General features: G+C 35.3%; 1 protein-coding gene across 7 annotated transcripts in view; it reads right to left on the bottom strand.

Moving 5' to 3' along the window:
- Positions 1-2,151: 2,151 nt before the first annotated feature.
- The window catches only part of LOC149551007 (uncharacterized), a 127,396-nt gene continuing 113,379 nt past the window's right edge, over positions 2,152-16,168 (bottom strand). For 4 of the 7 annotated variants that reach the window (XM_089786559.1, XM_089786564.1, XM_089786560.1 and 1 more), the window contains one exon: positions 2,152-2,582. In XM_089786559.1, the coding sequence (XP_089642685.1) occupies positions 2,417-2,582 (166 nt within the window). In that variant the 3' untranslated portion in view covers positions 2,152-2,416. The remainder of the gene's footprint in view (positions 2,583-16,168) is intronic. The other 3 variants (XM_089786565.1, XM_089786562.1, XM_089786566.1) reach the window with 2 other exon arrangements.

Genomic DNA, 16,168 nt, shown 5'->3' on the forward strand with positions numbered 1-16,168 from the left:
AGAAAATTATTTGTATTCGATTACTTTCTCCATCATCTCAAGTTTAACACTTTTATTAATAATTTATATTTATAGAATTGGAGAAAGGAAAACACACAAAGTAATCACAATAGAAACAAGAGCTCGTTTGAGCTTGAATTCCTGCCTTTTGAAAGAGCGTAAAACATATTTTGAAAGAAAAATTAATTATAGATACATAGATTCACGTAACAAGTTTACCAATCTAAATATGAATGAGCAAGTTTGATTCGATTAAAGATCAAGCTATGAATGAGACTTGCAAATAGATAGATAAGATTTAAAAATAAAATTAAATTAAACTTTTATATATCTAATTAAAACAAGTGTGTATATACCATAAATAGAGTTCAAATGTATATAGTATGAATTTTCTATTAAAATAATAATCTAAAATATAATTTTTTCTTTCTAAAAATAAGAAAAAAAATGTAAGCACGTGTACTTTAATTTATTTAATAATTTTAAATGTAAACTTAAAATAAAAATAGTTTTAATTTATATATTCACTTAATCAAGTTGTATTTGTAAATCATTTAAAATATTAAAATACTTACATCCAAATTGTTAAATGCACGAATAACATTAAATGTTAACATTTCATTTTAAACTTCAGTTTCAGAATTATACACAATTTTTTTGGAAAACATTTGTATGCATTAATTTTGAATTTAAAAAAAATTTAAAATTATAACTATAATATTCAAGTATATATTTTTTATTCAATATTTTCTTTTGCTATTACTAAATTAGTCTCCGGCTGACAAATAGCACTAGTCTCCATAAAAAAATCTCATATTTCCAACTATTAAATCAAGTACCTACTGATTTTGAATTCACTATTTTGTAATGTTTGTATATTGATGTTCCACAAACATCTATAGAAAACCAGACATTCTGATTTTTTTGTGTGACAACATGACTGATAGGTACGTGGATGTTGATGTTCCACATGGCCAAGGTACCAGGGTTCTCTATTGCACGTTTCTGATCCACAAATTCTTTGCTGAGACTCTGGTTCAAAATCCACTAATTCTGTTGCACAAATTCTTCCCTGAGTGGCGAATAGGTGGCACCGAGAAGCATATTGGGTGCTCGAATCGATGGTCGTTTGGCTGTTGCTAGTATGATCCAACAACAACACTGATTTCAGAATGCCAACCCGGATTTGTCTGACCTTGATTCATTGAAATGGTGTACAGGGGACTGTAGTGAAGATGCCATGAGTTTGAAAATGGCGAATTGCCCAACAAGAGAACGCCCAGGGAATTTGGATCTTGTGCATTTGGGCTGTGAAATCTCTGAAATGAGGGAGAGATCACATTGGCTGAGGCCCATTAATTCGGGGGAACAAGCAAGAGGGGGTATATGAAATTGAGGATTTTGAGAGTGGAGAGAATAATGGTGTCTTTTCTGAGATTGCGCTGGACTGAGGTATGGTTTGCCTAAGAGTAAACGAATTGGTGGAAGCCATTTGCATTGCAGTTGGGGAAGAGAAGGGGATTGGAGTGTAGGTGGAGGAGAGAAGTAGGTTCAAATTGAAGGACTGTGTGCATTGCAGCCATGAGAACTGGCTGCCTGTATCAAGAACCATCTTTTGGGTCTATGTTGGGCTATCCATCTGGATTTTGGAAAATTTTGCTTTGGACTGTGGTATTTTTTCTGATCATGTCTCAACGTTGCTGCAGTAGAACATGTTGATTTAAATAATTGCTTCTTTTTATTTCCTTCAACAAGAATGCAATATTGAGAAGAGCCTTCATATATATTTTCTGGGCAAAGCACAGATTCGGTGGACGGATGAATTAATTTTGTGATATGAAAAGAAAATTTTGAACCAACATTGTTGCAACAACTGATCAGACAACCTCTCCTTCCTGTTGATCTCTATGTGGAAGGCATGACTGAAGACCAGGAGTAAAAAACCAGATTCAGCAATGAAGGGAAAACTTTGAGGAAAAGTTTGACTTTGGTCAGGCACTCTGCATTTGAGGCAGTGATAATAAGGCGATCATTCTGAGGAAGTTTCTAGAATATAATTTCTCATAATTTTTGAAGTCAGTAAATTAATTTTACCTCTAGAAAAATATGATTCAACCAATCACAAATTAAGAATTAATGTCTACAAATTAATTTTAAAATAAATCATTTTGAAACTTTAGAAATAAAGTGACTTTGGTCACAAAAATTAATTATGGACCTCATCTGGGAACATTAGTTCCCTGCCTTATCAAGGCAGGGACTAATAACTAGTTCATTAAGGCATTTGAAAATAGCTAAAGATTTATGGAATTTTCTCAACGGGAAACTTCTGCTAATGTTGATCAGATGTATCTGCAAAGAAATGGAGTTAACATCAAGCTATAACTGATCTTATAATACAATACTGTAAAATAACCTAACCACCATAGCGCTCCTTGAGTGTTTCAGGAGGCTCTTCCTCCATGATTCCTGATCCTTGAGAGGCCAAGTATCGACGAATGGTAGTTTTTCTGTCACCAAGAAATGTATGGTCCAAGAAATTTTCATGGGCTATCATACCTAGATTTTTTGCAGCCAATACACTGCCAAAAGAAGGCATAAAGAAGAGGTTAGCAATTTATAACGAACTTTCAATACCCAATAGTCAGAACCATAAAATTCATCAACACTACAGTGTAAATTTTTTAAATAATAAGGGTCACACCATTTTTCATGAGTTAATCAGATAAGAGATAAAACATAGAAGCCACAATCAGCTGAGAAACAGCAATAATGAGCATCAGCACAAGTCTAGAAACTGACAAAAAATACAAAAATTCCCACAAAAGAGAAGATCAAGACCAGTAGCACAAGCAGGCACTAAGACAGCTACAAGGACCATATGTACTAAAGAAGAGGACACAAGCATCAAACCATGGTGGCTTAAGTCCAATGGACTCCAAAGAGCATTACATTCTATCCATAGTCTTATCTGCACGGCCAAAACTAGAGCCCTTCTGTACCAATTTAACAAACAGCATTATCACCAATCCACACCAACCAATGAGGGCGCTGTATAAGCATCCCAACTAGAGCAGCAGCAACACAGCCATTAGGGGTTGTCAACCCTAAATTTCTTGAAGCATTATTATTTATTCATGGCATTTATTAACCTTTAAGATTGTCTTTAAAGTTAAAATTGTTTTGATAAGTAAAAGCTTGCATATAAAAAAACAAGCCAAGGAAGATAAGGACCACCAAAACCGTTTTTGCATTTCATTTCTGAGTCTGATCACTCAAGTTCCTAGGGATTCAATTAGAGTCTGCAGAGAAACTTAAGCGCTACAAAAATAGAATAAGGTGCCAAGTGTAAAAAGAAGTTAGAAAAATGGAGTGCCATATTTAACTGTAATATCTGCTTCTAAGGACAGTCTGGTTAACATGCATTATTCAACATTATTATGCAATATTATGTCTTTATTAAGTTGAGAGTTAATTTGCTCAAAATTTTAATCCATAATCATTACATATAAATCTAACCCTTTATCTCTTTCCTAACCCTAATGGAGGATGGGGTATTACTATTGTTGAGCACTTGAAACCATCTCCATAATAAAGCCCAAGGGTTGCATGAACATCTGTCAATATCACCACTTAGCCCAAGGGTTTCATGAACATCCATCAATACCACCTTTGAGAGTCACCTAAATTGTGATGGAATTACTTGCCTCTCGCTATACAAACCAACCTATCCTTCCCAACGTATTAATGAAAAATCTGAGATCAAGCCACCACAATCTCTCATTTCTTATAAATATATATGATTTATATATAACCACATAAAAAATCCTTCTATTTATTCCCTATACAAATGTGATATGAATTTATCGTACTACGTATATAGAGGGGCATCGAGCGCACCACTATCTCCCGTCCACCACAGTGGGAATAAGCCCCTTAATTGGATATAATATTTCACAACGTAAGTGACTCTTTCAACATTATAAAATGCCGAGCATTTTTTTAGGTGAAGGCAGGAGTGGGGGAGTATTGTGGAAGCTGTGAGCAGCGGCGACAACAAGGTCATGATGGAGAATACTACACCAAACAAGCTTGGCAAGGTAACAGACAGAAGACAGAAAAGTGGGGGAAAGAAGTGGACCATGAGATACCAATGGACACTTTCAGAATGAGAATCAATAACAGATAGCAGGCGTATGGCAGATCCAGCTCGGGATGTAATAACCCCTGCGGATTCTGATTTTTTTTTTTCAATTTTGGATGTTTGACATTTTGTCAAATACTCTGCATGCAAGGTCTGATTTTTGATTTCTTATTTTGTTTTCAATACCCAACAATAGACATGTATAAATGCAAGTACTAAATGCTTAAACCATAAACATCAAGTTTCTCAATTTAAGTTCACTTTATTAGCATCAGGTCAGACCTAATATAGGCTTGATATAATTACGACAGTAGACTAACGTCTGAGATTTGAAGGTTATTACAAATCAAAATGGACACATGCATATCCCAAAGAAAAGATAGTAGTCCAATATTCAGAAGAAGGTACGACTGTCTAAAATGATGACAAAGATGACTGATAACAGTAGCAAATATTCTCTGAATATTACGTCACATGGTATCCACCATGATTATCTCAACTATTATGGTTATCCATTGATATTAAGTTTCATCATATCAACCATAATCTCTACTCAGATACCATCATGACACGTCCATGAAATCAAGTCTCATGATATCCATCATGATAGTGATGTTAATAATTGTGAAGTCACTTTATAATATCAAACAAATACAAGTGTTCATCTTTGAAAATTCGTCACCTTTCAAGGATGTTCATAGGGTCCATGAAGTCATGGAGTGACGCACATGATAAAAGAATTTACACAAAGCATCTTTAGAAATATTAGTACAATTGAATTAAATAATTTTAGACCTGATCTCAATTACATTTTCAACCATACCAAGTTTATCCCTCAACCTTTATCTTCAATAGAGGTTTGGCAAGAATGTCTGCAGTTTGTTTACCTGTACTAACATACTTCAACTGAATCATATTCCTTTCAACCATGTCTCTAACATAGTGGTAAGGCATCTCAATATGCTTTGAACTGTCACGGAACACTCGATTCACTGAAAGCTTTATACAACTCTGATTGTCACAATGGATGATAGCAGGATCCAAGGATTGACCAAACAATCCTACAAGGAGTTCTCTTAGCCATATTGCTTTCCTTGCTCCCATGGAGTCTGCAAGTACTCAGCTTTTGTAGAACTTTGTGCTGCTGAGGATTGTTTCCTTCTAATTAAGGAGATCATAGCTGATCCTAAGCTAAAGTAGCACCCTGATGTGCTCGTTATATCTACCAGACTTCCAACCCAATCTGAACCAGTATATTTCTACATTGATGTAATTGAGACCATACCCAATAGTGCCATGCAAATATCTCAGAATATGCTTTGCTACAACCAAAGTATCTACTTTGGTTCGAACATGAATTGACTAACTGCATTTACAAAATAAATGTCTGGTCTAGTGTTGACCAAATACATCAAAGACCCATTCATCTACCTGTATAAAGTGGGATCAACAAATTTTGAATCTACAGCTGCTTCTTTTAACTTGTGCAAATTTGTTACCATAGGGGTAGTGTGGGCTTACACTCCATCATTACAAACCTTTTCAGAGTATGAATAGTGTACTTACCTTGATTTAGGATAATGCTATCAGCTCATTGTCAAACTTCTAAACCGAGAAAATAATGTAAAGGACCGAAGTCCTTCATATCAAACTATGATGCAACATCTTGTTTACATTTGGTGATTAGATGATCTTCACCTATTATCAGTAAGTCATCAACATATAAAATGAGAATCAATATTTCACCATTAATTACCTTGAAGTACAAATTTGGATCGACGTCATTCTTGAACAGGTCTAAACCCAAAAGATATTTATCTATTCTTTCATACTAGGCTTGAGGAGCCTATTTGAGCCTATATAATGCTTTCTTCAATTTGCATAAATGCGAACCATTTCCATGTATGGAAAACCCTTTGGGTTGCTCTAAGTGTCCTTCTTCTTCTATTACCCCATTTAGGAAGGTTGCCTTTACATCCATCCAATGAATCTTCCATCGTTTAGATGTAGCAATGGCAATGATAGCTCTGACAAAAGTATATCTAACGATTAGGCAAAATGTCCCTTCATAGTCAATCCCTTCCTTTTGAGAGAAACCTCTAGCCACAAATGTTGCTTTGTATTTCTTAGTAGTGTCATCTGTAGAATGCTTGATTTTGAAGAGCCACTTTCAAGAAACTTCTGACTCATCTTTAGGCCTAGGTATAATGCCCCAAACATCATGCTTATTAATGTATCGATACTCTTCTGTCATAGCATCCTTCCATACTTGAATTTTGATGCCTTCCTCAACACTAGAAGGCTCTAATTTGATCTTTTGCTCTTCTTGAAGGTCCCTTCTAGTGTTGTATAGTTCTTAGCTTCTTGAGTCATCTGTCTTGCCCATGTGACCTCTTTTGATTCTCATTAAAGTCTCTAGATTCATTAGTAGGATCCATGAATTCATTTTGACTTTTGTCTTCATGAGTCTCCCTCTGAATCTTAGGAGTATGATCCTCTTCCATATTTAGAGGAGATTCTTGGTCTTCTATCTCATGAGTGCTTTTGGATTTTTTGAAAGCAATGTCTTCCTCATATATGACATCTCTATTTAATTCAATTTGTCTTTGTCCAAGTATTTAGATCTTATAGCCTTTAGATGTTTCACTATATCCTATGAATATGTCCTTTCTGCTTGAGGGTTCTAATATGGATTTTTTTCCCTTTGGGTACATGAATATAGATTAGACAACCAAAGATTCTTAGGTGACTTATGTTAGGTTCAACTTCAAAGAATACTTCTACGGGGTTTTTTGAAATCTACGAGGGAGTGAGGACATCTATTTTGTATACACACAACAGTAATAGAAGCTTCAGTCCAAAACGAGGTTTCTACATTTTGATCATATATCATAGCCCTAGAAACTTCAACAATAGTTCTATTCTTCCTTTCTACTACCCTAATTTGTTGAGGGTTATAAGAACTATGTATTCCCTCTTCATCCTAACATTGATACAGAAGTTTTTAAAGTTGTCTGAAGTATATCACCCCTCCCCATTATCTATTCTCAGTATTTTAATTCTCTAACCTGATATATTTTCTACTAGAGCCTTGAATTCTTAAAAGGATTTATTTCTCACTCTTTACATTTAAAAATGTATATTCATGTCTTCCTATAGAACTCATCTACAAAAATAACATAATTATAGAAATCCTCCTATAGAGGTTACATACATGGGTCCACATAAATCAGAATGAATAATTTCTAGTACATTTTTAGATTTTCTTTCTCTAGTGTGAAAAGTACCTTTTGTGTTTTTCCTTAAGGTGCATCCTTTGCATGTTCATTCATGATCTTTCTTAAGCTTTGGTAGACCTATTACCATTTTTTCGATTGAAGAGAGAGCTCAAAAATGGATATGTCCTAACCTCTTGTGCCAAATCTCACATGTACTTGTTGACTCATGTATTAGGGCTTGAGAAGGTGAAGTACAAAGTTTGTAGAGACACCCATGTCTCACTCCAATAGTGTGAGCCTTCTTCATGGTTGAGTTCTTTGGCCATGCCAAGACCTTAACTTCTATAAAGGTAATCTTATACCCTTTATCTTCAAGAGCTGAAATGGAGACTATATTCCTCTTTATTCCTAGAACATATAAAACACATGCAAATTGAAGAGAAATGCTTGATTTAAGTTTTGTAGTGAAATTTCCAATTCCATTCACATAATAGTTTGAGTAGTCCCCAAAAGCTATTTCATCCTTAGAGTTTTCTACTAAAATATTAATTTCGTTGAATCCTGTAAGGTGACGTGATGTCCCACTATCAATCACCTAGGTATTTAGACTAGTTGATACTTTCCTTGATTGGGCTGAGTAGAGCACCAGTTTCTTTGAATCATTCTCTAACCCTGCCTTACCAACTTTCGCAATAATGGCTCAAGGTCTTGGCCTATCTTCGCACTTTATGGCATAATGTCCACACTGATCACATCTGAAGCATTGCACTTTGGTCATAGCCCTCTTTCTTTTGGATGAGTGTCTTCCTCTTGAAGCTCTTTTTCTTACCCCTTTTGTGAGAATGAGAGTTTAGTACATGGATGTTTTCATTTGCAAAGCTTTGACTAACCCTCGTTTTGATTAGCCTAGATTCCTCTTGAATATAGTCTATCTTCGACCGGTCAAATTTTGAGAGTTTTGATCAAGCACTAATCCCTTGTATAAATAGTTCCAATCAGGCTAGTAATCCATTCGACGCCAACAAAGTTAGCCCCTCAATTCTGCGATCCTCATAAAGTATGACGTGATTGATTCTCCTTTCTTCATTTTCACATGATGAAGCTTTTGTTTTAGTGACACAGCCCTGCTTGTGTTGTTTATCTCACAAGTTCTTTCTAATGTTGAAAAATTTTGCATGTTGTATCCAATTTGGAGATATTTGGAACAATGTGATCTTTAACTACATCCACCAATAGCTTCATGGCCTTGTTGTTGTTCTTTTGTTGTTCTTTATCCACTGGCATTTCTTGCTATCTTCATTTGGTATAGCCATATCCTTTTCTACAGATGCTTCTAATTCATATTCTCTTAAGGTGAGCATGATTCCGAATTTCCATGAGACAAAGTTGGAGGTTCTTTCAAGATGATCCTCGAACCTAATACCATTTGCCATTTGAAGAATGAATATGTATTTCTAAGAAATCAAATTATAGTTAGATAGCCTTTTGTTTCAAATCTGATTAGTCTTCCTTTGGCTGTGATACCATGTTAAAGTTATATCAGATTTGAATGTATGGTATTTTAAATTTTAATCTTAGTCTCCAACTCTTTATTGCTATATTCAATATGATATCAATTCACTATAATTTAAAATATATTGTGGACTTTGTGTATGGTGGGAAAATGGAAGCAATCCCACCGCACATAAGTAAAAGGGGGAAGACTGAGATCCACCTCTTTTGATTAGATTGGATTGACAACAAGGGAAGTATCAATCCAAAATCTAATGTAAGGAAGAACGAATAACTCAGATTTATTTCCCTCTCACCCCCACCTTGAGAGGATTTAAATGAAAGGATAAATGAAGTAATGTTGTAATGGAAAGTATAGAAATAGAAAGGAGAAGATGATATACCTTGTAAGATACAAACCTAAAAAATCTGTTACCTAATGATGTCAAAAGTTGTAACCTGAGATCTAGGCCGAAATCTATGAGGCAGACGAAACCCAGAAATCTTTCGGCAATTTGTCACAGGCAAATTGGATCTTCAGGGGCAAAATAATGAATCATCAAGTGTTCAGTGCGCCCCGGTACTGTGTGCAACACTGATTCTGATTTCGCAACTCTGAAGAAGGCCAAAAAGGGTATCCAAATCCATAACTTGTTCGTTAATTCAAGATCCAAAACCTGCACAACCAAGAGATTGTTTGCTTCTTGTTGTTGTTGGGTGGGGTGGGGTGGGGTGGGGGGGAGCGGTCAAACCCTAGTTTAGGAACAAACCTTCAATTGAAATAATTGAAATAGAATGCAAGAAAGTAGTAGTGATAGATCTAACATGAAGCACTGCAAATCTATAAATGTGCTCTTGAATTTAGAATGTAATTAAGGATGTAAATGTAATAGCTTTGACTCAACCTCAAAATCCTAGAAAGGAAATCAAAGTGAAACCAAAACCTTCATGAATGCATGTGCTTGAGATCCGCCTTGTAAGATGAATGTAGATCTTGAGAGGATGAATGTACAAGATACAATAAAGGACCTTGAATGTGTGAAGGGAGATCTTGAATGTTGAAAATGCAATAGAAGATCTAGCATAAACTCCTTCAATGGCTTGAATGCATAAATACTTGGTCTTCAATGAAGGAAAGCTTGAATGCCTTGGATGCTTGAATAATGCTTGAGAATTTGAAAATTGGATTTTAGAGTGCTTGCTTGTCATGTTGATCGATGAGAAATGGAGCAAATGAAAGGGTTTATATAGAGCTAGAAATTGACTAACTCTCGCAGGCAGACCCACATAGGAATTAACACCCTAAATGCTTCCAAACGCGAGACCCAAATAGGAGACCCAAAATAGGTTCCAATCAGGGCGCACTACGGCCCTGACAACCAGGTCCTGAGACCTCTGGGATCCCAAACATGTCCCAGAGCTCCAAAATCAGGTATAGAGTTCAAGATATAGCCACTACAGTGCAAGGAATAGATTCCAAGTGGATAGATGAAAGGAAGGGAGGAACTAGGAGGAATAGATCCTACCTCAAGCTTAACGCTATGAAAGTAGGAGCTTAAAAGAGCATCTATTAGCTAGGAAGTTAGGTTCGGACCTTGGAGCTTGGGTTCAGGTCCGAATTCGAGCCCGGGTCTGGGCAAGGACCCATTGTCCCCAACAAGGACCCTACCTAGACTCACCATAAACCCAAGTGAATCCAAGCGAACCCGGGTGGACCCACGCGGAACCAAGGCTTGTGGAGCCAAAAAAGTGAAGTTAATAACATAAAAATAACAAAATTTTAATGTTTTTTTGTTTGCAACCCTAAAAGAAGCTTATAAGAAACATTGTATTCATCTAATCTCTCATATGTTTTATTAATTTGATCCTTCCCTTTTCTTCTTTGATAGTTTGTTTTTTCTTTTTTTTATTGTTCTAAATTTGAGCATGTTTTTGTTTAAGTTCTGAAATTTTTTATTTTATTTTTGTTATAGATTGGAAGAATGAGTAGTCAAAGTTCAGTGCGTGGGGAGGGATCCCAAAGATTTAAAATTGATAAAAGTTCTCCTTCATGGAAGTACACAACAAGAATTGAACAATGTGTTGGAGGGGGAGGGTATACATAGAAATGCAACTTTTGCCAAACTCAATATAGAAGCTCATATTACATAGACCCTATTGGTCAAGGGATTAGCATGTGTGAGGGGCCCTCAGATGGAGGTAGGAAGGGGTTGTTGGTTTCTCAAATAGTAGGCATGTTGAAAGAACAACAAGAGGTTTATAGGTTAGTGTCAAAGGGTAAAAAAAAAAGAACAAAGCACACACCACCAACAACACCCTCTCAAACAACCACAACATCCCTTCCTAACTACCACTTCTACGGATGAAGAAGAAATAGAAACACCCCCATCCCACAAGGGAGGCCCATTAGATAGGGCATTTCAAAATGAATTGAGAGAAATTGCTGACATAAAGGTTGGGCATTGCCTCTTTACGAATGGTGTTCCATTCACTCTAGTGAGATCACCTTATTGCAGAGAGATAGCAGAAGCAATAAATGAAGCACCTCATGGTTACCGAGGCCCTGGATATGAAAAGTTGAGAACCACCATATTGCATAATGAGAGAAAGAATGTAGAAACCCTCCTCAAACCAATAAGTGATTATTGGTTCCAAACGGGGGTGAGTATCGTCTCTGATGGATGGAAAGATTGCAAAAACCATCCATTAATAAATGTGATTGTTGTCTCCCCCAAGGGGCCAATGTTTTTTAGGGTAGTTGATTGTGAAGGGCGGGTAAAGGATGCAGATTTTATTACCCGGCTTCTCATTGAATCCATAGAGTCCATGGGAGTTGACAATGTTGTCCAAGTAATAATGAACAATGCTAAAGTTTGTAGGGCTGCAGGTGTTTTGGTAGAAGTACTATATGATTATATCTCTTGGACACATGCATCGTCCAATCCTTGAACTTGGTGATGAAAGCAATTGGCACACAAATTAAATGGGTGAAAAAAATGTATGAGGAGAGAGGAGATCCAAATGTTTGTGAAAAACTACCATATGTCACAAGCAATTTTCAGAACTTTTTCCCACTTGGAATTATTGAAGGTAAATGTTGAACTTTATTTAGTTTAATTTATCATTTTATGTCATACTTTACATAATTGAATAAAACGTTTTTTGTGTTGTTTACATATTTGAAATGTGTCATTAACTTACAATTTGAATTAACATGGTAATAGGTTGCTGAAACAAGATTTGTTTCACACACAATCATCCTTAGATGACTTGTGAAGGTGAAAGAAGCATTGTCCCAAATGATTATTAGCAACCAATGGGGTGGATGGAAGCAATCCGATACAACAAGGGCTAAAAATGTAAAGGCTATGATCTTGAGTGATGTTTTTTAGAATAAGGTGGAATATGTATTAAAATTCACCAAGCCCATCATGTCTATGCTTTGGTTTGCCGACACTGATGAGCTTTGCTTGGGGGTCATATATGATGCCATGGACTCCATACTAGAGAGAGTGAAAATGGTAAGTTTAAATTTTTATACAATACTTTATCTTTGTTTATTGAGAGATTTTGATTTTAATTTTAATTAAAACTACATCAAGATGACTTACATGAACATCATTTGACATCCCAGGTCATTCAGAGCAGAGAGCGGGATCCTGAAGAAACCTTTTGCTAAAAGGTGGAGAAAATTGTTCTACATCATTGGAACAAGATGACTACACCTTTAAACCTCCTAGCATATGCACTTTCTCCCAAGTATTATAGTCTTGAGATACTTTCTATTACCGGTAGAGTGGCACCATATGTTAGAAGAGAGTTTGCAGACTTTGTCTCAGGAAAAAATGCAGACCTTGATGCAATCAATGACCAAAGTAGAATGGATGCCATTGGATGGTAATACTTACATGGGTAAGGTTACATGTACCTCCAATCTCTTGCCATTAAGATCCCATCACAAGTGATTATCTAAGTTTTTTTTTTTTTAAATTTATGGCCATTTAGCTTGTAGAATTAGCACTCTTAAATTCCCATTGTATTATAATTTACAATTTCTAATTTTTTTAATTTTGTTGGTTGTCTCTCTAGGTTGCGAGCTCTTCTGCTTCTGAGCGGAATTGGAGTACATACTCCTTTATCCACTCAATGAAGCATAACCGGTTGGGTTCCAAAAAAGAAGAGGACATGGTATTTATTTACAACAACAAGCGCCTCCTGTCATAGAAGGATCCAAAATCTAAGGAAGGGGCCAGAGAAGTTGTCTGATGTATTACCCGATACTGCTGACTTGGATATGACCGTCCAAGACCTACCTAGAATTGCCTTGCTAGATGTTGAGGAGGATGAGGAGGATGTGATAGCATCTAAGGCTAGTGGAACCGGTCTGGGTTCCAATGATGAGGATGTAGATATAGTTGGGGATGAAGCCATTGATCCCTCATTTTTTGATGACCCATTTGACCCTTGAAGGGCATATGCATCTTTGATACTACGAGTCTATGATCATTGATAAACTATTAAACATTTGTCACTTATCATTATGTTTCATACCTTATTATCTATCAATTTGATGAAATAGCTTATGTTTTGAAACTTCATTTTGCAATTTAGTAATTTGATGTATGATTTTCTTTACAATCATGGACATCGATTAATGATTGAGTATTTAATGCTCATCTTTGACATTTGGCATTGATCAATGATCAAGTAACATTGATATATTCATACTATGAAATGACTTAGCAAGTTAGTTTTACAATTATGCATGTTTCTCTTTTTTTTGCATATATATATATATATATATATATATATATATATATATATATATATACACACTCATGAACCCAAATGGGGGGAAAAAATTGCCCAAACCCACGAACCCGAACTCAACCTAAATTCATCCTTGAACCCAAATCGACAACTTAGTCTATTAGGTTTAAACCCAATTCCGCCTAGGAGGAAGGATAGAAAAGGGAAGAAGGGATGAAAGACATAAGAAGATTGATGATCTCGTATTAAATAGGTGTTAAACCTTCATTAAATTATAGTGCGTCCAATTTAAGATGGTACACTTCACAATAAGTATAATCTGCTTTCACAAAATATCTATCTATAATATTGATCTCTTATTCATGAATGTAATGACAATACTATCAATATCTAAGAGAATAGGTTTACTTTAAATATGATCTATTGTTTACAATGAAGTAATTGATCTCAATGAGTATCGATTCACTAATATATATCATTGTCGTTATTATGGTTGTAGATGCTTGCATCAGCACTTAATACTTTTTGTATCTCCATAAGTATCAATTACCACTATATATTATATAAGGAGACAAACTTCTAGTAGAGCATGTTTGCATAGAGACATGACTCTACATGAGCATGTCTCTCTAATTATTGTTTCGGCCTTCAATAACATGTCGATTAAACAATAGTATATGTATTAGCTAATTGATACAAATTATCGATTTATGATTTGCTTTATTATTAATACACTATCAATTTTGATTTACTTTAAATACATAATCTGATCGACACTCAATATCAATTAACACATGATTAACTATAATTAATATAATTATAATTATATGTATGTATTTAATAATTTATAAATATACATTATTAAATACATACATATGATTAATTCATTATCATGTTTCATAGATTAATCCATTAAAGCAAGTAAACTTAATTAGCATATAAAGAAAATAATCTAATTGTACGTTGTGGAGGATAGATATCGAATGCTTAAGGCCGATAGGCCGATTAAGCATTTGATTTCATCGATAAGAATAATTTGACTAAAGCTACAAAACATTAACAGAGTTCACACCAAAGAAAGATTTGGTTTTTCATCCAAACCACAAAGAATCTCCAAGGGTTTCCATCCTCAAATTTCTTGTAAATGAAAGCCAAAGTTCTCGACGAGAAGTTGTATAAAACTCAAATGCTAAGAATGGATCTCTTTTCCCCTTTCCCTTCTTTGGTTACCTTTTTTTCCAATGTTGAGAGAAAAACTTTATTTCTTCTTTCAAATCCCTCCAAAAGAAACTTTATGCTATTTTATTAGTTTAAACTCCCTTGTTGCTCTAGAAAAGAATTTTACATTAATATAATGATACTTTGATACACAAGGTTCCTATTTTATGTGCCCACAATTTTAAACTTCTCATCCCAGTTCCAACAAGCTAGAACAATAAGGGTCTCGTAAAAAAATTTCCTTAAAATAGGATCTTAGTGAATTTAATGAAATTATAGCCAATAGTACACTTGACAAGCAAAAATTACTAAAACGCGTCAAAATCAAAATCTGACAGCACATGAGTGATCTCAATGATAAAATATAATGAATGATCTTGTCTAGGTGGCTTACTAAAAATAGATGCTCCCACCAAGAATCTTGGAACCCAAACCAAAAGCCAAAAATAACATCTTAAAGCATCATTTAAATCCTCTAAACCATTCGAGCTCATTAGAAATATTAAAACAGCCCTTGAATCATGCTGACAAAACTCAAAATGTTAATAACAACTGCATTGTTAGAGGACCCAAAAATGGGGACATTACACAGGAGCAAGACAAAATACAAATGAGTTTTATGATCTCTCCTCGCAACAAAAAGATTGATATAGATTGTAATGGGTCTTTGAGAATGGTCGATGGATCGTTAAACTTTACTATCTCCATCAAGCTTGAAAAAACCTTGATTCTTCCCATCGCAGGCAAGGTTGGTTTCCTCAATTGGATAAGGGCAAAAGGAAAAATAGGCAAAAAGGGAGTTATTGGGAACCTCATTGGATCATCCCAAGAGTTAGTCGACAAAATTAGACATCGAAGTATCCCACAAAAGGATGGTGGAATACAATGTGGCAGGAGAAAAGTAGGAGAGGGGTTTCCAGAAAGGGAAGAATGAGTGGTTTAGGAAAACAAAAATCTCAAAGGTGGAGGCCTCAAATAACTAGATATCTAAACAAGTGGAAGATCCAATCTAAATGCTCAACACCCAAAAAAAGGATACCAAAGGAAAAGCAATATTGGACAATTGTGAGGGACTGTTGCAGCAAAATGAGCAAAATTTGAGTAAGTTGCCTTATGATGCTCTGCTTACTATTCATGTCAATGAAGATATAGTAACGCAAAATAGGGAACATCTAGCAAAATTAGGGCTATTCATAAAAGAGGGAGAGTGTTTAGTAAAAGTCAATATGAAATAAAAACTAGGCGCTCTCAGTAATGAGGGGAAGGAACATGCTCTTTCCAGTTAGTTGAGATCTGAGTTAGTAAACAGATGGCGGGTTTCCTGGAC

Source organism: Cupressus sempervirens, chromosome 6 (genome assembly GCF_028749045.1).
Source record: "Cupressus sempervirens isolate cs-2001-9-10 chromosome 6, ASM2874904v1, whole genome shotgun sequence".
NCBI classification, from domain to species: Eukaryota; Viridiplantae; Streptophyta; class Pinopsida; order Cupressales; family Cupressaceae; genus Cupressus; species Cupressus sempervirens.